The sequence below is a fragment of the Seriola aureovittata genome, chromosome 14 (assembly GCF_021018895.1).
Source record: "Seriola aureovittata isolate HTS-2021-v1 ecotype China chromosome 14, ASM2101889v1, whole genome shotgun sequence".
NCBI lineage: Eukaryota > Metazoa > Chordata > Actinopteri > Carangiformes > Carangidae > Seriola > Seriola aureovittata.
In genome coordinates this window covers 5,805,435-5,817,881 of record NC_079377.1, presented here as the reverse complement: position 1 = coordinate 5,817,881, position 12,447 = coordinate 5,805,435, and the positions used below count along the sequence as shown (strand labels likewise).

The following is a 12,447-nucleotide window of genomic DNA, read 5'->3' as shown; positions in this document are numbered from 1 at the left end:
TTTGTAGTTAAGGGTGGCCGGGGGGAGCTGGGGGTTGAAGGGGCTAGGTCTGTTGAAGCTTCAGTAAATCCATTGACAAAGACACAACTGCACTACTGATTTCCCCACTGTGTGGAAGCCAGTCCGGGATGTTACTGTATCAGGGTATAGACTAATGTCAGTGGTTCTGTTCTGCTCTTTAATGGATTTTGGGAAGTTTACGCTCCTGTAACTCCAGCCAAACATGTTATCCAAGATTTTCTCAAGAACTCTCAATTAACAATATTATTATTGGCCTTTGTAAAAATCCACCATCAGTCAGACAATAACACACACATACTTGAGGAAGGTATCACTGGGTGGATGGTAAGATGGGGTGTACAGTGGAGCGTGGGGTTGCATCCCTTGCTCTGCCATCCCTCATCCACAGTGTGTGAGTCTCTCCTGTGACCCCGGCAGTGTGAGTTTGATGAATGCCGCACATCTGCCCTCCTGAACCACTGAGACTCCGTCTGGGAGGCCCCTCTGCCTGCAAGTAATGGCCACTGTTCTACACCACTGACACATAATGACACACACACACACACACACACACACACACAAACACACAGAGCGTCGTCGTGAAAGCACATCCTCGACTTTGGCTTATTTACACGTGTACTCAACAGTCATGTGAAGACAAACTATGTTTAGATGGTCACACATGCACAACATAAATATGTCAGTGTAGATGGAAGACTGTAGTTACCTTCTGCGGATGTAATAATACTCATATGACACCCCTCCCTCCTCCCACGTCTTCACTATGTGAGGACGTCCTTCCAAATATTACCCATGTGCACCACGTTGATATTTCATCATGTATCCGTCAACATCTTGCTCCATGTAATACACCAATGTAATGTCATTAATGTCAAGCTGCCTTACAACCGCTGTCAGACTCGTACCGTCTAGGATGAGGTCTTCATCAGGACATAATTGTAGCCTGGTGTCTGAAACATGTACAATAGCCCAATTTACCACTAAACGAACATGTCTCGGCTCCATCCTGATGCCTTCCTGTGTGAAAGGAAAGGGTGGGGCTACCACACGGTCCTCCGGGGTTGCTGGGAAACGTCGCTGTCAGTCTCTCAGGGAGGCAGTCATGCAGGTGCCCGAGCTACCTGTTCATCTCCAAGATAATTAATGTGTACAAGAAGCCGCTAATTGCACTTTTCACTAATGATTTATGGGTTTTGTGAAAGGGGGGAAATTGGGGGAAGTGTGTGTGTACACTCTGGTGCAAGAGTACAGCTGGGTGAGGAGACATGATTGATGAAGAGTGTGTGGATGCACTGTTAGGGTGGAGAGATAGACCCCCAGTAGAACAGGGGTAGGAACACACACACAACTGGGCAGTTGCTGATTCTGATTGCGGCTTATTCTTACCCACATCTTATTCAGACTGAAGCCTGGTGATAGAGGAGTGCTGATGTCTGGTTTGAGTTGAGATGAGACTTCAAATGAAACTGTCTGAGTCACAGTCCTCGCTGCAGTTGGCCCCGGTTCGAGTCCCGCATCGGACGGCCTTTACTGCATGTCATTCCCCCTCTCGCTGCCTCCCCATTTCCTGTCTCTCTCCACTATCCTGTCCAATAAAGGCACAAAAGCCCAAAAAAATATACTTTAAAAAAAAGAAACTGTCTGAGTCAGAAAAGGCTTGAAATTGTCTTTGAAATTGTAACTGTAAATTCATAATCACAAAAACTATTCAGCAGGACTTACAACTGCTCAGAGGTCTGCAGTGGAAAACCAACTTGTAGAGAGGAATGTGTGAATGAATCAATGTAAAGCAGAGCTGAAAAAGAGCATTCAGGCTGTGGTGACTTTCCTTTGATCAAAAATGTAAAAAAAAAAAAAAAACTAATCATTTAAACCTTGCTCCCATTCTCTCTTTTCTTCCCACAGCTTTTAGAGTTTGACAAAGAGCTGTCCATGTTCAAGGATCGGCTGCATGAACTGGAGATCTCTTTCCCACCCAGGTATGGAGCCATGTTACATCACACACAACGTTTTCATACAACACCTTCACATTCACACTACAAACTTCTTCAACCCTACACTAGTCTCAGATGTCCTGTAATGATATGTTTGTTGGTCTGTCTTTCCACCACTTGCTCCTGCCTGAAATATTCCAACTACTGTTAAATGGAATGCTATGAAATTTGGTTTTCAAGAATTCATAGAGGTTTTTTATAGTTTATTTAGCCAGAAATTATTTTCTTAAATCATAAAAACATACTTAATCCTTCAGTTTATCTGAAATCAATCATTCGAATTTGAGTTTCAGTAAACTTGAAGATACATGGTTTTCACTGGACAGTGACAAAATGACAATGAAATGACATAAATAGAATAAACCCTGAGCTTGAACACACAGAGAACCATCACATGTTGGTAAATTCAGTGATTTTTCTTACCAGATCTTGGCCATAAGGAGTCATTATTAATATGTAAAACCAGAAGAAGTCAATCACCCCCTTATTGTCCAGAATGGTTTTCTGAAAGCTGCTGGATGTGTGTTTGATGGCTATCAGTTGTTAAGTATGATTGGATATGGTCCTAAACTGCTCCCATGTGTATCTGCGTATATGTGTGTTGTGTTTGTCACTGTGCGTTGGCTTTGGGCTGCATTGGTATTCTGCCTCAGTGGGACTTAGGGGAGATTGGAGCGGGTGGTCTCCTCTCCTCTTCCTCAAACAAATGCATTTGCAATTAGCCCTTTCAGAGGAGAGGGAGGGCAAACATGCGGCCGGCGCGGAAATATGTTTCGGGAGCAGCGCGTTAATGGTGCTTGACCTTTGCCGTTGGTTGTGACTCAATCAGTGCAGATAATGAAACGCTGTAATCAAACAATAATTACTTGATAAACTGCTCTAGTGGCAGGCGCAGGGCGGCGGGGGATTTTAGTGTGTGTGTGTGTGTGTGTGTGTGTGTGTGTGTGTGTGTGTGTGTGTGTGTGTGTGTGTGTGTGTGTGTGTTTGTGTGTGTGTGTCTGAGTGAGTGAGTGTGTGTGTGTGTGTGTGTGTGTGTGTGTGTCTGAGTGTCTGAGTGTGAGTGAGTGAGTGAGTGTGTGTCTGAGAGATGGCTTGAAATGCACAGAGCTATCAAAGCGTGTGTGTGTGCCGGTTTCAGACTGTGTGTGTGTGCTTACATGTGAAGCACCAAGTGTGAGAGCTGGAGACAGAGTGTGTGAGTGTGTGTGTCAAGGTTCTGCCAGTCCCTGTTTTTTAAATGACTCTGTGTCTTAATCAGGGACCCCATTTACATCACTTTGCATAAGTGACAGGTGGATTTATTGTCCTTTTACACTGGCTGACTTTTGCACCTATCCATATAATACTGAATCATCTCTCCACAGGGAGGAATGAATGTGCGGCTGTGGAAGAATACAAATGATTTCCACATACTTGAGGTGATGATGAATCAAATAGATGAAACCCGGGAGCAGCATATGAAATTTGATTTGATCTACTCTGTGTGTGCGTCATACCACATTGTCTGCCTTGTAATGGGAAGCAGTGGCCTAGTTAAACTTAAACAACCCCCTCCTCCCACTCACATACACACACCCTACACACACATACATACATATACTAGTACCCCTCCCCCTGTCAGGCCTGCCTTGTGCTCCTTGAGCAATCAAGCCTCAAGGATTGTTCTCCATCTCATAGCCTGCGCCGGACCGGCCCCTCGCCATCTGTGAGGTTATCACTCTTTTTAATGCAGGCCATCTGAACACACCCTCGCTGACACACACACTCATGTACGCACACGGCTCACTTTTGTTCAAATCTATAAATCAATAGTCGTCACAAACATTTAATCTGCAAGTTAATTTCGTCTGTTGTCCAGCGCAGAGTAAGAAGTTGTCACAAAATGAGACATGCTGTCAAGGGTGGACGAAGGTGGATAACGGTGGATGTAGCAGCAGACACAATCCAGAAAATATTGTGTCTGCAGCTTTCTATTTTTTACCAGGTAACTACAGCTGAAGCATCCCTGGCCAGCAGCTCATTTCATTTTTGTGGAATGCACATCCACTTCTGGCAGACATACATCTCTGTCCCTGTACATAGCCACATGAATTCTTCCCTCGGCGTTGCTGCAGAGGCTCCAAGCTGTAAAATGCATATCTCTTTACTTTCAAGAAGGCGTCTGTCAAAGTTGGCCATGACAAGTCTAAGCACTTGGGCACTGGGGTGAGGAATTTGCCCAGGCCTTGTCACAGTTGGACCTGGAGCCAGTCGGCTGCTGCGCTCTGATTGGCTGCGGTATGACTTATACGCACATATACAGTCATACACGGGAGCCCATGTTGGGTTAAGAGTTTTCAAGGCTAGTGTTCTGGGAGAGAATGGATAAGTCTATTAATCAGAAACCAATCATTTATTTAGACACAGTTTCTCCATCAGGCGTAATGTATGAGACTCCAACCAGCCATTATGTCATTATCTTTGCATAGGCTACAGCACTGACTGAAAATAATGGTAAGTTTTACTATACATTATGGTACTTTTGATTTCATATTTGAAATGGCATAACAAAGGTAATATCCCCTAAAACATACTAAGGCACCAGTAACTTATTCATGTATTTTGATTGATTTAGGGGAAAGCTTTTAGTACTCCTCTGATCTGATTTCTTTGCCCTTTTTTTTGCACAAGATCGATGCAAAAATTGAATCGGGACCCCGGCTTCAGGAGGAAATGCAGTGGACAATGAGGGAGCAGTGGAAGAATGTATTCTGCCTGTAACGTGGTTACTGGGAATGGGCTTTGAGGGAGATTTTGAGTGACATCAGAGTAGCGGTACAACTCCATCAATGGACAAATCATGAGTGATTTCAGGGCAGGGAGATGGTGTGGAAGGTGTGCAGCGTTTGTAGGAGGAAAAAGCTGTGAGTAGAGAAAGAAGGAGGAGGAGAGTAAAAGATGGCCTCTGTCCCATGTCTGTGTTTGTGAAGGAGGAGGAGAGGAGCCAAGATGTGGGTACTAGTGAGATACAGCTTGTGTCACTAGAGGCAGTACAGGTTGCTGTTTCTGCATGTTCACAGATGTGTAGATGTGGATCTTTGGAAGTGCAACTTAACATGGAAATAAGAGTTTCTTAGCCAGATATACCCTATGTAGACTCTTGTGGCTACATGGATACATGGACATTTATAGAGGAGTTGACCTGTCCTGTAAATTTTAAACGTTTGTTCTGCCAACAACCTACAAAATATTAATTTTGGGAATTTGCTAGCAAAGTGCAAATATTCGTATCTCTCTGGCTTCTATTTATTCCATTACTTAGACGAACCTCTCTTTAAGCACATATAGAACGATGGGAAGGTGTCAGACCTAACAGGATGGCTCCAGTCCCCAAGTGTCTGTGTTTGTCAAGTCTAGACTTGGAGAGAAGCAGGGGACTAGAGTAAGGCCCAGAGGTCAGGAGGTGAGGCCAGGGAGGAGGCAGAAACATAAACAGAAGCACCCTGGGACCATCCTTGGCACATTAGCTTACATTTTCCTGAGCTGCAGGTCTATGAGGACAAGCCAGTAAGTGACTTGTCTGCTGGGAAACTCTACAACATTCACAGGTTCATGAAAGAGGAAGGGGGAGGACTTTACCCCTCAGGTGAGAGAAGATTTTGGTTAAGTGGCACAAATGGCTACCTGCCAGCTGCCCAGTAACTGCTAATAAGTGCATATGAGTGAATTTTCAGAGCAGTGGAGAATTCCTCAAGGCTCTTTCAGAGCTCATAGGAAGTGCTCACACAGATGGCTCTGCTGTGTTCTGTGAACAACACTCTTCACACAACACCCCTGAACTCTGAAGCCCTGTACGAGTGATGTCACCCCCTCTCCATGTGCATTTCACTGTGAATACATTAGTCCTATAGCCCTGTTGTTTGCATCCTATATGAAGGAGGCTTCTTGTTCTCTGCACTGTGAACAGTCATGCTATAGTGGGGCAGAGCAGCGTGACTCCGTTTAAGGAGCCTCACAGATGTAGTTTAACCACAGTGTTTGGTTATAGCGCCGTGCCTGAGCCACTGTAAGCGTGTGGCTGGCATTGGCTCGCTGCGGCCACAGGATCCAGCGCTACAGGCCGATCTGCTGAACAGAAACATTGTTTTACAACCATCAGCGCATCCATCATTCTAACTACTAGAGAGCCTGTGAAAATGATGAGGGCCCATTGTGGTGATAATAGCTGAAGATTGTCCGCTGTCGTGTGTCATTGCCTCTTGTCTGAGATCATGCCAGTGAGAGGGAGGCTTTGTTAAAACTATCTCACATGGAGAGAATGGAATGGATGCCATCTGTGTCTTCTTGTCTTCATTTAGAGCAGCTAAAGGCAGAACATGTCATAGCTGAACCCCAGCAGGCTGCGAGCCATGAGCTATTGATGGCATTTCACTCTGTTTGTACTGCACTATGCCAATGTTGTGCCTGCGAGCCTCCCAGCTCTACAAACTGAAGCAAACATTCAGCTTTATTGATAGCATTTGGCTGATCTTTTTGAATCTGTGTATGTGTGTGTGTCTGTGTGTGTGTTTTGCCAAGCCTCCCCTGACAACGGCAAACAAACATAGCTGTAGAGGCAGCGAGTCGTTTGAAACCCACAGTTTCTGACTTTTTAGCCAATGCCAGCCCACCACTGGCCCCTCCGACGTCCCATGATGCACCCTTGACCTCATGTCACTGATCCTATGACTCTTATCTGTAGCTTCAAGCCCTGCTTGTGTTTCCAAGTTTATGTTGCCCTCATTAAATACTGAGCAAGTGAATAGCCCACTGTTTGGCCTGTCACTTATTTGTCATTATGTAGAACACAGTAATAGCTTTTGATGTAGGAGATAGGAGGATGTGGGACAGGAAAGTCCGGTCTGGAGCAATCCCTTCCAGCCCTGAGTGATGCAGGTTGGTAGTCTGGCCCACCAGCAAAATCTTAAAACACATTTTATTATATCTTTTTATTGTTTGTTGTTTTAATGTTTTAATGTTATTCAAATAAAGTGTGTGCAGATGCAGTAGCTTGTATAGCACAGCAACATACGTCACAACAGCCTTTCCGTCGGCTGGGTGAGGCTGGGTGACACACTATAGGTAGGGCCTGTGCTCACCTCACCAGTTTTTACTGTTGCAAGATAAACAAGCTGACACCGGCCGGAACACAGTTGAGTAATGTGTCAGCGGCCAAGTCAAACATTAAACCCCAAACCAAGCATGAATGAATGAGCTCTCGATGGGTGCTGGAGGCTCTCGATATGCGACTGTACACACATGTATCATCTGAGATGTGGTCAGCAACACAAGAGAATGGAGGAACAAGCAGGAACACAGCATCAACTTCACACAAGAGGCTGTAAAAGACTGTAAACACTAGTGAACAAGACAAAGACATGTGACACAAATATTTCCGTTATCAGACCAGCAGCTCTGTCAATGTCATGATTAATACTGATGAGAGTCAGAAACTTTTCTCTTGTAACTTCTACACTTTTGTAGCATATAGGCTCATAATGTATTGTAAAAACCTTCAGTTGTGAGCAGCCTCTCCATTTCCTTTGTGCATGTGAACAATTTGAACAAATCACACTCAAAACCAGCTTAGAATTAGTTTCATTATTACATTGCATCATTAGTAGGACTTGTTTAATTACTAAATATTGATAGATTTTTAGGTTGACGAAAAATACACATTTGTATTTTATTTATACTGTATATGAATTTCATAGATTTAGAGAACTTTTAGTAAAAAATTCAAAAATCTCAGCTCTGGTGCATGAATGAAGTACAGGGAGTGAAATGTACATGTAATTCACAATTGCTTGCAAGAAACCTTCAACAGAACTGAATCTGTAACAGAACACATTTGGTTCAAAAACATCCCAGTCAGGACAAAGTGGTAATATGTCAGCCATTGTACCAGTGATTGTGTGACTGTCACTAAATTATTCTATCTTCCAGACAAATAGACCCTCTATTCTCACAGGCACACCTGTTCCTTAGCTTGAACCAACTAAACGCTGCATTTTGTGATCATTTGTGTTCACTTCCTTTTATTTTACACCCCTCAGGAAGCAGGGTATGTGGCTGTTTGCATGTTCACTTTGTACGCATACTATGTGCGTGTGTATGTGTGGATACCTTGAAGTGCAGCTCCCCCTCCTTCACAGATACACAATTGTTGGAGTTATCAGCTTGGCCCATTAATTAGTGTAATTAGTCTTGCTGTGGGCAATAACGGTCTGATATGAGCTGACGGCCTCCAGCCCACACACCCTCTCGGACCGTTTACCTTCCCCGATAAGTTTGTGAGCCCTCTAATCGGACACATTAATCATTTTGGCCCCGGCGCGCCATTCAACTGTTTGCTGTTGCATTAAGACTTGTTATCTCTATTGGAGCCAACGGAGGGTGCGGTAAAACAGACAGGGGAACAACCTATACCTGCACACACAGGGACACAGAATGGCCCTTTAATGGCCACGTTGAGTATTTTTAATCAGCTTTAACAATGGCCAGTTGTCATCAAAAATGACTGAACGATAGCAGAGTTTTGTTGCTGAAGTGCTTGAGGAAGTTAGCTATCAGGCGGGAGTTCATTGTTTGAAGGAGGTGAGGGGGAAAACTTGATTTTCTCTCAATCTCTTTAACACCAAAATGACCCCAGCTTGTTAGTCAATAAAGCTATAACAGGGTCCCTGATTGGAGGATGGTTCACAGGCTGTTTAAGGACAGTCCCTCAGGAAGCATACAGGCCACCCTGAAGTAGAGCAGCTCCACAAGCCCTTTGAAGACTTTGCTCTTTTTCACCCTCACTTTGCCTCTTTCTGTCTGATCCATCTTTATCCCCTCTCTTCTGCCTCCCTGTCTATCTCTGTGTCACTCATCCTATTCTTCATGCTGTCTTTTATCCCAGGATCACTTTGATTAGCATACCAAAACCCCATGCATTTCCCCCATGGTTTAAGTGCTATTAATGCTAATTGGAGGCAGGGAACTTCTCTAAGTAGCTCTCTGCAGGTCTATTTGTACACCTGGTGGGGGGCTGTGTGTGTGTGTGTGTGTGTGTGTGTGTGTGTGTGTGTGTGTGTGTGTGTGTGTGTGTGTGTGTGTGTGTGTGTGTGTGTGTGTGTGTGTGTGTGTGTGTGTGTGTGTGTGTGTGTGTGTGTGTGTGTGTGTGTGTGTGGTGTGCTGATGAGGCTCCTTCATGCCCTAGCCTTAACCCCATACACATAGCCTGCTGAAAACATACTCTCACAAAATACATGTTCATTATTCATAAAAATGGTCACAGTGTCAGCACATATATCTGTTTCTGTGAGTGTATGTGATCTGAATGATTTCATTGTGGTGCAGAACAGTATCACTGTATCTTTTTAGGACCTGTACTGAAATGATACAGTGATTCTTTGCACAGTGATACACTCGACACTTTCCACAAAAAAAAAAGCAAAAAACTAGCCAGGTTTATGATGACCAATCCCAATAAAATCTATTTAGTTTGTGTTCATAATGAATATTTACTTTATTCTGTTAGTTTATCAGACATTAATGCTTATTGATCAATAGAAAAAGAGAACCAGCAAGAGTTGGTCTAAGAGGGGTAACTTTCATCTCTTGTCCCTGGACATATGTTATATGTTAAAAAAGCACCTTAATATAGAACAAAAATACATACAAAAATAATTTAAATTTAGCACTTTGAAATCCATTGGATTTCTAATAAAACGACTGACAATGTGAGTTCGTCTTTGGATCCATGACAGTCAAGAGACCTATAATATCATAAAACCTTAATGGTGTGCTTTGTAATTTTTAGGCATTCTAGCAGCATGGCTGTGAGATTGGTAATACTGGTCTGTCAGATGATTGGTCCAGACTGAAGAATCTCAGCAACTATTAGATGATTAGCATGAAATTTTGTAATCACTCTGATGACTCCCTGGTTCTAAATCTCCTGCTCAGATGAATCATGCAGCATTGTTGTGTTGAGCTGTTACACTGAGCACTGAACACTCATAGATACTTCTACAACCCAATGCTAACTGCCCCATTAGTCAAGATTTTTGGATGACATTATCTTCTGGACTTGTAAGAAGAAACTCGTATGAGAACTACTAGTAGTAGTATCAGTACTGGTTGCAGCAGCAGAAGCAGTAAAACCAGGCACATAGTAATTCGAATGCACACACATACATATAAAGCAACCACAACCAAATGCTTATTAAACATATTCTGCCTTAGCACAAAGTCCAATTAAGCTCTCAGAGCCTGGTGCGTGTGATGAATCGAAGGCCCAGTTTATGTGTTTATTTTATCATTAGGATATCACCGTCCTCAGTGAAGATGCACTTTGTGTTATGCTACAGTTAGCACGCGTGGCACTGAAGGAGCAAATTGGATTGGTATTACAGTATGTAAGCCCGCTCTTACATCCTGATGAGCGCCGACAAACAAATTGGATTGGTGGCGTGTAAATCTGAAGCACTTTGATGAGCCGAAGGGGCAAATTGAATTCTCAACAATGTAAATCTGTATCAGCTCAATGGCTCCCCGCCCGACTGCAGCCCTGCCGCTGCTTAAATCATGCAATTGTTCCCTGCTGTTCCAAGACACAATCTCTCTTGGCCATTTGCCGCGGCACCTAATCTGTTTTTGATGACCGTGTAGGGATGTAGCTATACATATGGGCAACTGAATCTCCCTCTGGCCCACTCCGCTTAAATCGCTCTCATTCTGTCTTTTTTTATTTTCCCTCTCTCTTTCTCTCTCTCTCTCACAAACACACACTCACAACCTGTACAGTTGGCAGAGAAAGATTGCTTTGATTGAGCCATCCATGTGTGTTGATTCAGGAGATTACTCAGATGATTGGTCATACTAATGGACCTCCTGTTTTCTCAGGAAAACATTTTGATCTCTGTCTCTGAGATAAGGCGGATGACGTGACGTCTCATATTTATTACTCTTCTGCAGCCCTGTTGATTCACATGCATCATATTTATTGCTTTCCTTATTGGCTTTCCTTTAGTGTCTTGTTCTCTTTGCAGTACTGTACTGGAATATAAAGTTCCTTATTACCTGGATACTATTTAAATGTTTATAAATGATTGTAAATATTTGACGTGAGTTTATATTTTTGTATTAATTGATTGTGTTTTGCTTGTGTCTTTCCAGCTATCCGTATAGTGAAGACAGCAATCAGGGGAAGCAGTACATGAACACCAGATGCCCTGCCTGGTGTGACCGAATCCTCATGTCTTCCTCTGCCAGAGACCTGGTCTTAAAGGTGAGCCTCAACCTGCTACTGTTGGTTTTGTTCAGGGATTTTTGGTTGTTTTTAAAAGTCAGATTCTTTCATGTTTTGACCTAAACGTCACCGCTCCTCCCGCAACTAAAACACTGGGTCTTTATTAACGGCTCACTCATGATTTCTACAACTCCATCATCCTTGATCCACATTACCCTCCCCTCCTCTGTGCTTCACAGATGGAAGGATGAAGTGTCTGTGCATATTAATTTGGAGCGCTAAGCCATGGGTCCACCCAGACAGTATCTATATCCCTGCACTTATAGAGTTCCGGTGGGCCCCATCTTCTTCATAAAACCACAGATCTGTCTCCTTCCTCAGAGATTCGAACCCTGCCGGACCGACGCTCGGCTTCAAATCCATGTCAGCACCGTAAACTCCAGCCAATCTGCCACCTCTCCCCCTTCCTCCCACCTCCTCCTCCTGCAGCCTGTGCTGTAGTCTGTTCACTCTTTTGACTGACTCACTACTTTGTTTGTTGGATTAGAGATCCAGAGATGCAAAGTTTTCCCATATTTTTTTTTTTCATGAGATCTCACCTCTTGATTTTGAAATCAGGCTGCCATGACAACCAGAAATCAGTTTGTTAGTGTTTTAGATCCCTAACACTGGGTTCTTAGTCAGTAAGCTCAACTTTGAGCCCTGAGTGTTTGCAGGCTTTCATCTGTTAATGTGTGTGAAAGTGTATTGTACAGTAGCACTCCGCAGCAGGGGGCTGCTCAGGAAGTTTGGCTTTCTTTTGTCTGCCACAAATGAGAAATTCCTTCCTGATCTTTCTTCTTTTCTGACTGAAGCATCTCAAGGACCAGAACAATAACTCTGACCACTGTGTTACAGTAAGCTTTAGAGCATTTTAAAATGATAACAGTTCGTTTCACCCATTTAATTTGTCAGAATTATGACAAAAGTGATACACACACACATACACAGCTGGGTTGTTGTTTGCTTTTCTTCCCCTCAAGCACCGGCTAATTGCTTGTAATGCAGGGACAGAGTGGAACAGTTAGTGTGGTCGCAGATTGGCTGATGATTCACTGAGCACACGCTCTCCGGCTCTGAGCATTACAGATTGTTGAGACATGGGCCCGTAAACAGCCCAGCGTGTGGCGTCATCTATCA

General features: G+C 43.6%; 1 protein-coding gene across 2 annotated transcripts in view; it reads left to right on the top strand.

Moving 5' to 3' along the window:
- The window catches only part of LOC130181083 (inositol polyphosphate-5-phosphatase A), a 138,736-nt gene that overhangs the window by 121,422 nt on the left and 4,867 nt on the right, over positions 1-12,447 (top strand). For both annotated transcript variants that reach the window (XM_056394841.1, XM_056394842.1), the window contains exons 12-13: positions 1,927-2,000; positions 11,196-11,307. In XM_056394841.1, the coding sequence (XP_056250816.1) occupies positions 1,927-2,000; positions 11,196-11,307 (186 nt within the window). The remainder of the gene's footprint in view (positions 1-1,926; positions 2,001-11,195; positions 11,308-12,447) is intronic.